The sequence below is a fragment of the Vicugna pacos genome, chromosome 25 (genome assembly GCF_048564905.1).
Source record: "Vicugna pacos chromosome 25, VicPac4, whole genome shotgun sequence".
Classification (NCBI taxonomy): domain Eukaryota; kingdom Metazoa; phylum Chordata; class Mammalia; order Artiodactyla; family Camelidae; genus Vicugna; species Vicugna pacos.
Window position 1 is genome coordinate 8,083,072 of NC_133011.1, and position 16,720 is coordinate 8,099,791.

The 16,720-nt window shown below is 43.0% G+C and overlaps 1 protein-coding gene across 2 annotated transcripts in view; it reads left to right on the forward strand.

Annotated features, from left to right (window-relative positions):
• The window catches only part of MATN2 (matrilin 2), a 118,911-nt gene extending 102,626 nt beyond the window's left edge, over positions 1-16,285 (forward strand). The window contains exons 11-19 of one of the 2 annotated variants that reach the window (XM_031691185.2): positions 2,999-3,121; positions 4,376-4,498; positions 7,206-7,328; positions 9,663-10,076; positions 12,416-12,568; positions 13,618-13,689; positions 14,028-14,162; positions 14,528-14,626; positions 16,088-16,285. In XM_031691185.2, coding sequence (XP_031547045.2) covers positions 2,999-3,121; positions 4,376-4,498; positions 7,206-7,328; positions 9,663-10,076; positions 12,416-12,568; positions 13,618-13,689; positions 14,028-14,162; positions 14,528-14,626; positions 16,088-16,143 — 1,298 coding nt within the window. In that variant the 3' untranslated portion in view covers positions 16,144-16,285. The remainder of the gene's footprint in view (positions 1-2,998; positions 3,122-4,375; positions 4,499-7,205; positions 7,329-9,662; positions 10,077-12,415; positions 12,569-13,617; positions 13,690-14,027; positions 14,163-14,527; positions 14,627-16,087) is intronic. The other variant, XM_072949494.1, reaches the window with a different exon arrangement.
• Positions 16,286-16,720: the final 435 nt, after the last annotated feature.

A 16,720-nucleotide genomic window follows, 5' to 3' on the forward strand; every position in this document is an offset into this window, starting at 1 on the left:
CTACCTTTTTTCCCCTTCTCTCAATGATATTTATTGGAGATTTCTTCAAATCATCATCACATAGAGAACTTCCTCATTCTGTTTGTTTGTTTGTTTGTTTTAATGGAGGTACTGGGGATTGAACCCAGACCCCTGTGCATGCTAAGCACGCGCTCTACCACTGAGCTATGCCCTCCCAACATCATTCTTTCTATAGCTGTTTAATGTCTCATCGTGTAGAATATTTGTTCAGTTTGTCTCATGACCAGCTGTGGGCACTTGGGTTGCTTCCCACTTTTCATTATTATAAACAGTGCTGCCATGAATACCTTGGAAGTGTATCCCTTCATATGGTGCCAGGGTATCTGCAGGAGAGAATTCCAGCAGTGAAGTTGCTGGGTCAAAGGTACATTTTGTAATTTTGGTAGATATTGCCAGATAGCCCTCCATCGGGGAAATCTGCCCTTAATTTGTTTGAATTTTGAATCATGGACCTGAATTTGCCTCTAAAATAATCTTGCAGGTGACTGATGCTCAGAGGTTGAGAACTCACCACTGTCCTACTCTCTCTTGATGAGATGCTATGAGAGGGTAAGGAGGGGTGAGGTTAAAAACCCTAACTCTCTACCTGCTTTTAAATCATGCGGAAAGCCCAGGAGAGCTCAGAATCAGGGCTGGGAGCTCCTGGGATAGTCTGCAGCCCAGGGTGAAGACGCCCCTGTGAACAGTGGCTTCAGGCGCAGCAGGCCCCCGATAAAGGAAAGTGGTGCCTGTCTGCCAGGTACAGACTCAGACCATCAAGGCTCAGCTCGGGAGGGCCTGGGGCCAGTGGCCTTGCAGGGTCTGTGCGGGAAGACTCACCCACTCTTCCAAATGACAGTCTGAGGTGGATCTAAAGGGACAGGACAGGGCATTGGGAAGCCCCCAAAAGAAGGGGTGTGTTGGGGGCCAGGGGAGGGTCTGTCTGGATGATGGCTTGACGAGGCTGGCCTGAAAGCGATATAGCTATTTTATTATGCTGGAAAATGCAGTATCCTTAATATAAATTCATGGTTGAGGAAAAAAACGCTCACCTCCACAGCCAGCCAGCTGTCTCTGTTATGGATCACTCAATTGTATTTCCACTCAGCACTACGAGAGGAATTACCCCAAGCCATCGGGAAATGTTCTGTATTAATAATGAGTCTAGGTTGTGCCCAGAGAAGTAAGTCATATTTAGAGTAAGGAGGAGTGTCCTACTCTGCTTTGACTGTCTTCTGCAGTTATAATTTTAGTTAATGTAACACTTTCCCGTTGTTCAAAGATTTTGGCAGTGCTTCTGCCCAAACGAAGACGAGCAAAATTCCCTTCATGTTTGAAAGCTTACTTTAGAGCAACGTAGTGTGGTTGGGGAAAGCATGGGATTTATTATCAGAAGATTACGTTTTTAATCTGGTGCTGTCACTTATTAGCAATTGATGTTGGCAAGACATTAGTTTTCCCAAACTAGTTTCCCTGGTGGGTAAATGAGAATAACAGCAGCTGCTTTAATTAACCCATAGAGTGGTTCCCAGGACTCCCTTCAAAAAAAAAAAACAAAAAACTGCAAAAATATCTTAGAAAAAAGTATATGGTCTGACCATAAAAGTGATTATGTGCTTTGGAGCATTTATTTAATACCCTCAAAGCATGTCCATTGTAGAAATTCTACTCAATCTAAAATGATTGAGGTGACTCTCAGAATTATGTTTGGTTCTTATAAAAAGTCACTTTCCACCTGTCCTCAGTATCAGGTTTTTAAAATGTCTGCCTGGTTTTCACAAGTTCATAAACCCGCTCCCACAGAAGCTGTCCTACACGTATGGGTGGCAACGCAGTTCATTTTTCAGTTGCTGAGTCCCGTAACCTCAGGGTCATCCATGACTTTTCTGTTATATCCGTGTGAAGATGAACTCTTTATATCAACCCATCAGCAAAGCTTATATGCTCTACCTTCAAAATATAGCCATAATCTGACCCCTCTCACCAGCCTGTGTTGGCCACCAGGGTTAGTGCAATAGGTTTCTTTCTGCTCCCCACGCATCAGCCTTACCTGCACCCCATTCTGTACACAGTGGTCCTTTTACAATAAAGTCAGTTCGTGTCACTCCACTGCTCAAAACCCTCCAGCGGCCCCTTCTCACTCACATGCGACCATTGCCCTTGGATCCCACGTGGTCTGTGCCTGCTCATCCCCTGCCTGGTCCCCCTGGTCTCCTTGCCTTTCCTGAAATGTGCCAAGTTACTCCACCACTGCCACTTGCAGATGCTTTTCTTCCTGGGGGATGCTGTTCTTTCCAGATACCACGCACTCTCTTTCTTCAGGGCTCTGCTCACCTTCTCTGACTACAGCGTGAAAGAATAAGCAGCCTTCCCCGTGCCCCAAGCCAGCGGGCACTCTCTGTCCCCTTATCCTGCTTTTCTGCATAGCACCTTCCCCATCTGACTTACATATTTGTCTGTCTTTTGTCTTTCCCCCTCTTTCATCCCACCCCTGCTGCCACGTGTAAGCTTCACAAAAGCAAAAACTTGGTTTTATTCATTGTCACATCCCCAGAGCCTAAAAGGGTGCCTGACTTGGAGAGAAGGCACTCATGAAATATTCCATGACTGAATGAACGAACGGATGGATGACCTAAGTGGGACACCTGCATGAATGCATAAGCAGATATATAGATAAGTTGACATGACAGTTATATGATAACCAATGAAGTGGAATATTTTCTAATATTTATAAGCCATTTATATCTCTTCTTTTGTGAATTGTCTTTTCATGTCTTTTTCTTCATTTTTCCTAAGGAGATGATCATATTGTTTTATTTCATGTGCTCTTTATGTATTAAGAATTTTTGCTCATAGACATGCTTCCTATTTTGAAATGTGCCCTGTGGGATGAAGTACGGCTTTCAACTAAGGTGCCTGAAATATCTTAGAAGATTGAATAAATCACTAATGTATGAATCATTTTTTTCTGTTTCTCTAATTCCAATTGGATTCTCAGAATTGGACCCTTGTGCTTTGGGGAACCATGGTTGTGAGCATTTGTGTGTAAGCAGCAGAGACTCTTTTGTGTGCCGATGCTTTGAAGGATATATACTCCGCGGAGATGGGAAAACCTGCAGAAGTAAGTTTTTACTGGAGTTGGCTCATGTTACTATGTCTGACTTCTGCATGAAATCTACCACCCTGATCTCTGTGTAAATCAGTTACTGTCAAAAACCACAAGACCACTAAATGTAATGTGGGATCCTGGATCAGAAAAACTGACATCAGGTGAAAACTAAGGAAATGTAAATAAACTAAGCACTTTGGTTGATAGTACTGTATCAGTACTGGTCCATTAATTGTAATAAATGTATCGCATGCATGTGAGATGTTAATAATAGTGGAAACTGGGTGTGGGGTTTATGGGAACTCTATACTATCTTCAGTTTTTCTGCAGATCTAAAAAACTGTCCTAAAAAAAATAAAGCTCCTTTTTAATAAAGGAAACAAATGGACAAATGAAGAATCAATGCCAGAGCTACAACTAAAGGCACTCATTTTTGCCCCGTGGCAAGGAAGAGAGGGTTGGCAGTGTGCTCTCATGGAAAGATACCCAGTCTGAAATCCAGGATTCTGTCAGCTTCCAGCTCTGCCATTTATTCTCTGGGCAAGTTCCTTACCTTCTCAGAGCCTCTGTTTCTTTGTCTTTAATACTGTTGTCATTATTGTTTATCGTGGCACAAATCCCTCTTAGAAACCACTTTATGGTGAGGCCATTCTTATATCTCAGAAAGCAAGGCCTTGTAGATGGGACCAAAACACGTCTCTGTATCATCAGAGGGGACTGTGTAATCGTGAGCAAATGATTTCCACCCCTGTCAGCCGTCTTTTTCTCAGGCTTCTCCAAGCACTTTACAAAGAGCAACTTGTATTGACACATTTGAAGACAAGATGGGTAACTGGAATTATTACTCTCTATTTTTAGAAAGGAATGGTAAGGCTCGAAGAGGCTCAGTGATTCTCCAATGTCATATGTCAGGGCAAAAGGCAAAATTAGACTTCAGTGCCACTAATCTAAATTGAAGTTTAATCTCCTAAGTAATCATACCAGCAGTGCTTCCTTTCTGAGATCACAAGCTGCCTCTGCAGAAAGCGGATGATGGATTGCATTTTTATGAGACACTGAAGTAGGTGCTGATGAATGATGGTGGCGATGACAGGAAGTTTGGAGAGTTAGCCCAAATTAGAGCTGCTGAACTTCTCCCCCAAGTCTGCTTCCCCCCACCCCATGGATCACTGAGCTCAGGTGGCTGAGATGGTTGGATCCTCCCAGGTGAAGCCCAGGGAGATTTTACACTGGTGGAATGATTTTAACTTGCTCTGTTGTCCTCAGAGAGAGATGTCTGCCAAGCAGTAGACCATGGCTGTGAACACATTTGTGTGAACAGTGACAAATCATACATCTGCAAGTGTTTGGAGGGATTTCGCCTCGCCGAGGATGGGAAGCACTGCAGAAGTAAGTGGCTTCACGGTAGAGGTAGACTTTTATGGCTGTTGAACTTGGACAGTTACAGAATTTCACTTGATACTGAAAGTCTTCCTTTATTTCAGTGTCACTATTATGAGTTTCTGCTCTGGGTGCTCTGAAAGTGTTGTGCAAGTGATCAGGACAATAGATGTTAAGTTCTTTAGGACTTTCTCAGTCAAGTCCTGGGTTGTTAGGCTCTGTGCTGCTTTTCACTTCCTCCCAGCTGTAGGCCCTTTCCGCAGGACTTGTGTGGGTGCCTAGAGCCTAGCACAGTGGCTGGTCGTTGGATGGGATTATAATCTCTGCCAGCAATCACTGTGAAGATCAGAGGATAATTATTGTGCTGTTTCTTCTTGGAAAACCTTATAAGTAAGGGCAGAAGGTGGGAGAAAGCCCAGAGGGATTTTCTGTGGGTCTTTATATCCATTCTCTCTATCATTTGCTTCTGCAGGTCACTCAGAATAGATCGAGAGTTTACGTAGAAGGTGTCTGAGGGTTCTCCAGAGAAACAGAACCAATAAAATGTATGTGTGTTTGTATGTGTGTGTGTGTGTGTGTGTGTAGATAGGTAGGTAGAGAATCTGCAGGGCAGCCTCACAGGCTGGCTACCCAGGGAAGAACTGATGTTGCAGCTCTAATCCAAAGGCAATCTGGTTTGTAAATAAGTTCATTTCTGTTATTTTTTAAAATTCCACATATAAATGATATCATATGATATTTTTCTTTCTCTATCAAATTTAGTTAATATGATAATCTCTAGGTCCATCCATTTGCTGCAAATGGTATTATTTCATTCTTTTATATGCCTGAGTAATATTCCATTGTATATGTATATACCACATCTTCTTTATCCACTCATCTGTTTGTGGATATTTAGGTTGGGATTTGCAGATACTATTACATATAAAATAAACAACAGAGAACTATATTCAATATTTTATAATAACCTACAATGAAAAAGAATCTGAAAGAGTATATATATATATATTTTTTCTTTTTAATATATAAGACTGAATCACTATATGTATACCAGAAACTAACACAACATTGTAAATTAACTATACTTCAATTTCAAAATAATTAATTAATTAATTAATTTAAAGCAAAATAAAACAAACAGGCAGTCTGGAAGCAGAATTCCTTCTTCACCAGAGGAATTCAGTTTTTTTCCTCTGACAGCCTTCAAGATAAGGCCCACCCACATTATGGAAGATAATCTGCTTTCAAAGTCTTCTGATTTAAATGTTAATCTCTTCTAAAAAAATACCTTCACAGCAAGATCTAGACTGGTGTTTGACCAAACAACTGGAGACTATAGCCTAGCCAAGGTGACACATGAAATGAACTGTCACGTCTCCCAAAGGAAGGGACGGGGACACCCGAGCTCAGTGAGGTGGACAGTGAACGAGCACAGGGTCGGGATTCCCCTCCACTGTGGTTCTGAGCTGTGAGTCCCTACTTGGGTGGGGGGCGGGGGGGACGAGCTGTTAATCCCTACTTTTGGGGGTTTTGACCCTGTCTACTTCCTTTTGTGATGCTCTGGTCCAGGAGGCAGGATGGCCCTTTTTTTAAGGCAAAATAAATTCATTTGCTGTTGAGGTTGATTTGGGGGGATTTCCTCGCAGGTTCCTGAGATAACTGGCGACCTCCTCAGGCCAATACAGCAGGGTTGGAGAGAACTCACAGCTCATTTTCCACCAGGAAGAGGGGCTCCTACCATTAGCAAGAAGTTCTGTTTGAAAAACTGACTCCTGGGATGCCCATGGGACCCTGGCCCAATTCCACAGGGCTCCCTGCACGATCCTGTGTTTTGCCTTCATACTGTGGTGTCCTTCTGCGGAGACCATGGCTGCAGTTCTGCCCATCCTGTCTGCCTGAGCCGTCTGTTCATGCTTCTGCTTCTGTAAGCGGGGGTGTACACACATGCACCATTGCTTCATTCACCATACTTTTTGCTCAATAAATTGAGCTGTTGTACCAAGGTATAACTTCTCCCTCTGGAATTCGATCACTAAATCAAATCCCACTGTTGCCACTTCCAGAAGGATCTGTAGTCACTGATGCCAATTTTGTCAGAAGCTTCTCCTTTTAGGAAGCTAATGACAGGAAAGAACCAGAGGACCACACGCTCTCCTGCCGTGGAGGAGCACTCAGGACACACGCTGCCTCGGCTAGGTCATCTCCTGGCTCTATGACCTTGGGCAGTGCGCTGAAACTTCCCGAGTTTCTTCATTTATACTTTGGGTACAATTATCCCTGCCCTGCTCTTTCCACAGGATGTTGTGAAGATTAAAGGGCTGTGGCTACTTTGAAGAGTTGAAAGTACCTCACACACGAGAAATGTTCATTAGACAATTAAAGCTGGTGTGTTGGGACGTCTCTGGGGGGAAAGCAGTATCTTGGGGAAATCAAAACCCAAAGCACATCAAGCAGTTCTAAAAATTAATAATCAGTTGAGGACACCCGATCCACCCATCATCTTCCCATTCAGGTTCGTGGGAACTAGAGCTCTCTGACAGACTCCCTTTACCATGCCCTGTTCTGAGTATTAGACCGAAAGGGGGGATGTTAGGAAGTTTGAACAGAGGTGTTTTTTCTTTAAATGGATTACTTCTGTGATGTGTCCTAACGTGACTGTTCAGTCCAGCTCGCTTCTACACTGATGGGGTTGCTTAACTTCCTATGTCTCCCTTAGGGAAGGATGTCTGCAAATCGACCCAACATGGCTGTGAACACATTTGCGTTAATCGTGGCAATTCCTACATCTGCAAATGCTCAGAGGGATTTATTCTAGCCGAGGATGGAAGACGGTGCAAAAGTAAGTAATTTGAACTTGGCTTTCTGCTTTAATTTGGTTTGGGAGCAATTGTTTTCTGGAGTATTTGCAGGAAATAAATCCCCCACCTGTGGTTCTACCATAGATACAAATGTGTGTGCATCAATATGGGATGGAGGAGAGAGCGCTTAACTGCGCTTGTGAAAACACTTATGGTTTTAGTTGACAGTAAGTTCACTGTTAGCTAAAAGGCTAGAATGATCCTAGCTGAGTAAGAATACCTGGAATGAGGGAGAAAAGACTTGTACTTTTAAACTTAAAAAACAATAGCTGCAGTTGCATCTTGAGAGAATTATTTTACAATCTCAGAGGAGAGAACTTTCTAAATATGACATGAAACATAAAAGCCATAAAGGAAAAGAAAAGGTAAAATGTATAGTGAGAGATTAAAGCTACAATACATTCTTTTTACCTCTTATCAGAGATCAGAAAGTTTGATGATTCCTTATATTGGCAAAGGTATATTGTGATAGGCAATTATAAATTTCTCACTAGATGTCTGAATTGGTACAACTTTTAGGAGGGCAATTTGGCAATATTTTAAAGGCAGTTCTGCTTCTAGGAGTTTGTCACTCAAATGAGTGTATGTATTGACAAAGCTATATATATATATATATATATATGGGGATATTCTATGCAGCATTATTGGTAGCAGTGAAAAATGGAAAATAAGATAAATGTCTATCCATAAGATACTGGTTGATCTATACAAGGGTGCATCTATACAAGGGAATACTGTACAGCCATTAAAAGGAATGAAGCAGCTCTAGACATATCCTCAAGATATTTTAGGTGAAAAAAACATGGTGCTGAATGGCTTTTATAGTTTGGTACCACTTATATATTTTGCAAAAGCTCCCTCTAACATACATGCCCTTTCAGTATAGATGTATAGGTAAATATAGATACACTTTGTAATGTTTGAACTTTGTTCCATGTAATTTTTTTAAGAAAAAAATAAAAGAGAATAGAGATGAACAAGATTTAGAAAGCATCATGATGAGGAAGTTCAGTACGATGTCAAGTGAAAAGTAAAGGAAGAAACTGGGGATCTTTGTAGAAAAAAGACTTGAGGTACCATTCAAATAACAAAGTGACAGTCAACTTAACCTTTTTTTTTTTTTTGGCTGAGTTAGGTAATTAGGTTTATTTATTTATTTTTGAGTGGCAGAACTGGGGATTGAACACAGGACCTCGTGCATGCTAAGCACCCATTCTACCACTGAGCTATACCCTCCCCTACTTAGCCTTTATCAATACGACACCCCCTCAACACCCAAGGAAAGAAAGGACATGGGGGAGAAGCTGCAGCTCAGCATGAGGACAAAGACACTTTCTCTCAGAGAATCTGTGTGATTAGTTATGATCATGAGCTTTGGGTCAGACAGACCTGGATTTGAACCCCCTATTCATACACTTGGGTGACCTTGGAGAAATTATTTAACTTCTCTTGAGTCTCAGTTTCTTCATTTAATATAAGGATAATGCCTCACAGCATCGTCATGAGGAATATCTGACCTCATGTACGTAAAGGAGCTTAGCCCGCTGCTGGCACATTCTGAGTGTTCGACAAATGCTAGCTACCGTGACCGTCAACAGCAGAGCTGTCCACAGACGGGCCTTCACTGGTGAAGTGGAGAGTTCCGCATCAGGAGAGGTGTCCAGGCCCAGGCTGAGTGATGGCCACTGGTAGGGATGCAGTAAAGATGTGAGCAGCGGGAAGACTGGACTAGTGACCTTTAAAGGTCTTGTCCAACCCTGAAATTCTGGAACTCTGTGAAAATTAAGTTCTGAAAGCAAATCACAGCTCCGTTTCAGTCTCATTACTTAATTACCAAAAGAAAATGTCCAAGGAAAGCTGAGTGATCTTCCTACAAACAAGCAGCCATCAAGGGAAACTGTCATTTTTCCTAGATCTGAAAGCCGGAGTCTGGCACCTCTCGCCACGATGCTCTTACACTCTACCTACTCCTGGCGAAGCCTTCTGCACCCCTGTGTGTGTGGAGGCTGGTTTTGTTCTGTAATAAAAGAGCATATGGGGGAGGAGACAAAACATTCATTGCTGGAAAATTATTCCAATATTCCTGGAATCTGCTGGAGAGCCACGTGCACACTGTCTGAGATTCTTTTTTCGGTTGATTCAGAAAAAGGCTACGAATGAAAATGAAGCACCTTCTGTCCTGTGTATTATCGAAAGAGTAAAGGTCGTTCTCCAAAGTGGTTATTATGCCTCCAGTTGAAACTTACTTTTCTTCTACTCTTTGCATAAATGATTTTTGATCATTTAACTATCTCACTTTCCTTTTGTTCCTGTAGAATGCACTGAAGGCCCAGTGGACCTGGTCTTTGTGATCGATGGATCCAAGAGCCTCGGAGAAGAGAATTTTGAGATTGTGAAGCAGTTTGTGACTGGAATTATAGATTCCTTGGCGATTTCCCCCAAAGCCACTCGGGTGGGGCTGCTCCAATATTCCACACAGGTCCGCACAGAGTTTACCCTGAGAAACTTCAGCTCGGCCAAAGACATGAAGAAAGCCGTGGCCCACATGAAGTACATGGGCAAAGGCTCTATGACTGGGCTGGCCCTGAAACACATGTTTGAAAGAAGTTTTACCCAAGTAGAAGGGGCCAGGCCTCTCTTTGCACGGGTGCCCAGAGTGGCCATTGTGTTCACAGACGGACGGGCTCAGGATGACGTCTCTGAGTGGGCCAGTAAGGCCAAGGCCAATGGTAATAAGGGATGGGGGTGTGGTTTACACCACTCAAGGCTCCGATGGTTTCTTAAACTCACTTGGTGTTCGCATGGGGCCATAGAGTGAGATTCATCGAGCGGACAGAAAGGCTTCCTGTCACTGCCATATACACCTTTACTAAACTGCCACCTAGTGGCCTTAAAGGGACCCCACAGGAGTTAAAGGAGTTACGGAAGCACAAGTCTTGCAGACTGGCTGATTAGTCTGCACACAGACCACACCTGAGGAAGCATCTACTGCGATTTACTAGCCAGGCTATGACCTCCAGAGCAGAGAATCAATCCCGGGCGTTTAACCACAGAGAAACACAGAGAAACACACAACAGTTCCCTAACACTGGTCTGGTTACTTTAGAATAACCTGAAAAGCTTGATAAAAATAGACTCCTGGTGGGAGGAACTTTTACTGGTACTTTTTTTTTTTTAAAGCAATGCTTCCAGCAAACACTCTGAGAGAGCAGCAGACTTAGGAAAATGAATACTCATGTGCTTCCTGGGGGCAAAAGTTAGTTTTTGAGAAAGTCAAAATGTCAGATGAGATCATGACCCTAAGCTCTTGCTGCTCAGGAAAGCTCTTCTCTGAGGCTTGTCTGACCCCGTGTACAATGCAGAGGGGACTTGAGGTTACTTTAGTTGTGTATAGATGACAAGTGTGGAGGAGTATGGCTCTTGGCGAAAGGAAGCCCAAAAGCTAAGATGGTTGTGGAGACAGCTTGAGAAACAGTGTCTGGATTCCTAGGGGAGATGAGAAAACTGGAGGTTGTGAAGCAGTTTGCTCGAGAGCTAGTTTCTTTAAGAACTTACCGAGGGCACATTGCTTTAGCAGGTCTTATGGGGCAAAGACTATGCATGGGCCAGGGCTCCATCCAAGATACAAGGATTCAGTGCCTCCATCAGGCCTGGGCCATAGTACGTGTGTGGCTAATCCTTGCTGAGTCAGTGAACAAAGGATGAAAGCACTGCAGCCCCACCGGTGAACTCGGTCCCTCCTCACAGGAAGGCTGGCTCACATCAACACGCAGTCTCTGTAGAGGCGGCCGTTTTGATACTGCTTACTTCACTCTTCACTCTCTTTTCCTGGGCCCAGTAGAGCAGTAGCCACGAAGAGTCCTGCCCGAGTCATCGGGGCAGAGTAAACCTGGCGGCTTACACCCAGTTCCCATTTCTAGGCTAGCTTGCCAGAGCTCGTGTCAAACCATGGGCCCCTCTGGCCTGCATCCTTGAGCTGTACGGGGGAAAGCACCTTGCCTCCGGAGACGGTGGTTGGCCCTTTTGTCTCACTGAGACGAATCTGCCTTACTTTCTTCCCCACTCAGGTTTCCATGAATCACCCAAAGGCAGGTGGTGGGAGGAACAGATGTTTATTTGGTTCTTGAATCAACAAGATTCATCTGAAGTGCTATCCTCTAATGAACTTAATTACGCCTATGTATAGCTGACACAATCTTAAAATAGTGTTATCCTTTTTAGGAAGTTGTGCACAAAGTCACTGGGCTCCCAGACAAATATGCTAAACTTGGCTATTGACCTTACATAGACTTTAGAAGAAGGCATAACTCTTGCCCCTTGGCTTAAAGAGCCATTTTATGTTTGTTTTTTTAAAAAATCTAATCTAATGTATTAGCCAGAATAAGATATCAGTCCTGAAAAATGTTGAAAATCAAGCGGAACTAAATTCTTATTGTGTTTTACTTTCAAATGAAAATTTGAGGGGTCTAATGATTAATTTTGTTTAGAAGCTTTTGGAGCAGTCTCATCTCCCTGTGAAAACCTAAGGTTGATACTTCCCAGTGGTCTGCAGAGTCTCCCTTTCAGCTCAGCACCTCCACACGACGCTTTGTCCTCCCCCGAGGGGTGGGCAGAGTACAGCTTCACTTGGCCCCAGGTCACTTAAGGTTCCTGTCTGTATTTCTGAGAAGTAGAAACTAGGTTACAAGGTCATAAATTGATCCGTTTCTTAGAATTCTCCCAGAAGAGACTCCCATTTAGCAAGCCATAAGGTAAGTGCTCTATTATACTTCACCCACAAGGTTAATTCAGGGAAAAGTTGAACATTTGTCCAGTGACCTTGTCCAGAGCTGAGCAACAGGTTGGTGGGCTAGACCCCAGCACCCTCGATGCCTCACCTTCCTCTCTTGAATCCATCTCTTTTGCTCATAAGGCCAAAATAAAAATGGTGGGAAAAAAGGAGGTTGATGTGGGGCCCTCAAGTCACACCACTTAATACCTAGCCGACTTTGGGTGCAGCGCATACAACTTCCAGGTCCTGGGAGCACAGCCCTTAACTAGTCTGTTCTTAATCTGCTTCGCATCTTAGGTATAACCATGTATGCTGTCGGAGTAGGAAAAGCCATTGAGGAAGAACTGCAAGAGATTGCCTCTGAGCCCACGAACAAGCATCTCTTCTATGCCGAAGACTTCAGCGCCATGGGCGACATAAGTGACAAACTACAGAAAGGCATATGTGAAGGTACTATAGCTTCCCTCTAGGAAAGAGACCTTAGTAAACAGGGCAGCACAAACTTGAATGAGCTCAACCCATTCCTTCAAAGGGCTCAGAAAAGTGTCTCCCTCGGGGGCAGGGCCAGTGACGCCTGGAAACACTAAGCACAAAAGGTGGAACAGGGAGAGAGAAGACAAGGTAACAGCTAACATTGCTGGAGGGCTTGCTCTGTGCCGAGAGGCATCAGTGTTCTGACACACCAGCATGCTTAATCCTCACAAGAACCCCACGGAGATGATCGTTTAACCAAGAAACCACCGTTCTATAAATCAGGAAGGCTGATGCGCAGCTTTGGGATATGTCAGTAATTGGAGTGGAAAGGGATGACAGTCCTTTCAAGCCCACTGCTGAAAATTTAAAGAATGCCTTCCTGCATGGACTACTTCTGTTTACAGAACATTAGATGGCCCTTTAGGGTTGGGGTTTTCTCATGCATAAGAGCCGCCAGGCTTTTCTCCATTTCGCTGTTGTGTGCCGGCTGTGCTCACACGTTAGCAGTTTGCCCATTTTCCCTTTTCTTCCTGTCCCGGGTTCGGTTGCCGGTAAAACCCATCTCAGTGATGTGTCTTACTCGTCCACAGGGAAGAACAGAGATGAAGAGGGCCGAGCAGGGAAGGCCTTTCAGATTTCTAATGAAGCTGGGTGATGTTTTGCCTCTAGGCGGTTTCATCCACGTGCCTCACGTGAAGCTGCTGCGGCTGCAACTGACTCCTTGCACAAGCTTACCTTTCTTTCCCACCCTGCCTTCTAGACAGAACGTTTTGGGGGACATTCTTAAGAAGATGCATTTAAGGGGTCCAGGCGTCTCTTACCAGAGAGAACCGCTCTAGAATGGTCTTGGATTATTGTGGTAACCAATTGCTTTTTTCAATCAGTGGTGTTCCAAATCAAACTGGAATATTCAGGGTGGTGGCAGGCAAGCAAGGAGTTGGCCTGGGACCAGTTTCCTAAAGCACACACACACACACACACACAGGTAGACAGTTGTCACTCTCTGGTCATCTCTTCCCTCTCAGCTCTGGAAGACTCTGATGGAAGACAGGACTCCCCCGCAGGGGAGCTGCCAAAGAGGGTCCGCCAGCCAACAGGTACATTTTTTTTGAAAGCAGTATTTTTAGACTGTTTGGTATATGCCTTCATCAGGGTTCCCCAGACAAAAGTTGTAAAGTGTAAGTCAGAAAGATTTGAATTTTGTGAACTATGGCTTTTTTCCCCCTCCATCATGTTGGAAGCATTTACTCTATATGTTAAGCCACAGTTGGTAATAGCCTCCTCCCTGCTCAGTCTTTCTCCCACAGTATGTCCCAAACTAAAGCTATGCACCCCATTCTAGGAATACCAGGTACCTTGCTCTGACAGCTGATTGCTGTTTTATAACCATGACCATGTTAAACAGGTTTGACTTCAGTTTTCTTTCTCTCTACAGAATCTGAGCCAGTCACCATAAATATCCGAGACCTACTTTCCTGTTCTAATTTTGCAGTGCAACACAGATATCTGTTTGAAGAAGACAATCTTGCACGGTCTACACAAAACCTTTTCCATTCGACAAAATCTTCAGGTAATTCCAAGTAAAATATTACTATAAGGTAACTTGGTACCAGCCTCTCAACTTGCCAACAAACTCAGCTTAAAGGAGTACGGGAAAGGAGGAAGTAGGACAGGGGAAAAGAGAACTTTAGAAAAATGAGAACTAAAACAATAAACTAAAATGGGGTAGTCTACCCCCAGTCCACAGGAAAGGCCACTTCCAGTGCTGGAAGCATATACGGCCCTTTCCTGGCATTTACTGGGGCTGGCTGCCTGGAAAGAAGTTGAACATTTCTCTCATTAGGGTTTCCTCCATGTGCTGATTCAGTCCTATTTTTATGTGTCTGAGAAGTCTGGTGGGCTACAAAGGTGAACAGTTTCCATCTGCTTTCTCAGGAAGGCCTTTGGAAGAAAAACACGATCAATGCAAATGTGAAAACCTTATAATGTTCCAGAACCTTGCAAATGAAGAAGTAAGAAAATTAACGCAGCGCTATATCCTTTTCTAGTATTATGCCTCTATATAGTATGCAAAGAATATTATCAAAACTTCAAGAAATTCTGTATGTGGGTATGTATCAAATGAAGTCATTTCCATGGTCAAAGAGTGAACTCCGGGAAAGGCTTTTTCTTAAGCAGCCTGATAGGTGCTTGAGAGCTGAGGGCAAGCCAAGCTTCGTGGCAAGGGTCAAGCATTTATTTGCTGAGGTTCTGGGGAGTTTAGCAGTAAGGCCATTCAGTATGCAAAGTAAAGAAACACCAGACTTATCAACTCCCTCTCTGCTGGGAGGAAATGAATGATACATAACAAGTCTTAAGTGCATCAAAGATACAGTACGTATGGGCAAGGGGTGTTGTTAGAATGAAGAGGTTTCAAACTCCACCTCAACTCCAAACCTTCCCTTCGGTCTCAAGCCACACTAGCCATATTTTGATCAGTGTATAGTTTCTAGAGGACTGGGGTTGGATTTTTGTTTGGCAGCAGAGATCTTTTGTATCAGCACTCTTAAGATGAAACATTCTACCAAAGGAACAGCAGGATCCAATGATTCATTAAAACAATATTACAAATAAAGGGAATGTTTTGGGATAATGGAGAAATGAGGATTCAGTGCTTCTCACTGAACACCCTGCCATCTGCTCTGAACTTAAAATTATAGTAAGCTTACTAAAGCTGCCTGATATGTATCTCAAGATGCATCAGCTAGTCCAAAGGGAAATGGTTTAATTCTCAACTTTTTCTGTGCCAATGGGCTTATAAGATAAGGAACGGCATATAGCCATTCCCCTCCTGAAAGTGAGAAATAGGCTTCCCTGAGTAAAATAATCTCACTGGTTAATAGATGATGAATACATGCTCTCATTCTGCCAGTGAAGGGTGGGTGGAGGGTATTAAGGAGCTTCAGGGAGGAAGACAAATGCTCCTTCTAATTTCTGCTCTGCCTTTTCCCAGCCCACCTCTGAGGGTTTGACTGCACCAGAGATTAAGGAAGCTACATATAAAAGAGCATAGGTCAGATGTCTTCAAGGCCCTGTCTGGCATCACGGGTGAAAACTCCTCATCTTCTTCTCTTCTGATGTCTATCTTACTTTCCAAGGCCTACTCCTTTTGTTCTCTTCATCACATTCCCAACATCAGTTTGGCTCCCAGAGGTGTGCTATGGCAAACTAATGTATAAGCAACAGGGGCATGAGTAGAATTAAAATTTAAAAAAAAAAAAATTGAACAGAGCTATCTGAGCTTAATGTTAACAAAGCATTTAACCCACTGAAGATGTATAGTCTTGATGGCATGTGCTCAAGAGTTACTGTAAGTCAGGATTTTAAAATAATTAACAGAAATGGGGGAAAAAAAGCTGTGTTTTTTAGGACACAAATTCTTATGTAGATAATTCAAGTTATATTTGAATGTAAAAACAGGCAATTCAGATTCCTCTTCCTTAATTTGAGATTTACTAGAAGAAATGACACAAAGAATGGAAGCCCTGGAAAATCGCCTGAGATATAGATGAAGATTCAGAATGCTCTATATATCTGAACGTCATTGTATCAAGGGTTACAGTGAAAGCAGTTCAGAACCCCAAAAGCTCAGACTATCATTCATTCTGGAAGGTTGTAGAAGTAAAATGTTACTAGTACTGAGAAAGCTGGTTTGCTAAAGAACAAAGTCGAAAAGTACACACTAACTTGTATAAATTTATTGAGAAAAAAAATCTTTCAGAATCCTAAATTTTACCGAGAACAAATAAGCTATGCAAGATACTCTGTAACATACTGTGGACACGATTTGCTTTTGCCTTGTCCTGCCTTAGTGTTGCGATCTCACCTGACTAATAAAATAAAGTTTGCACAGTCTTACTTCTGTAGAACACTGGCCATGGGAAAACTATTTTTTTTGTGTGTCAGACTTTACCTTGATATATGTATATGGATGTATGCTTAAAATCACAGAACATATGTACTTGTGTAACAAGTTGGATTTTTTAATACAGTATTAAAATTCACTTCAAAGAATGGTTTGTAAGATTCTTAGTTTAAATGCAAGGTATGTATATAAATAGCCAAAATGCATATTAAAAATGTTGACTC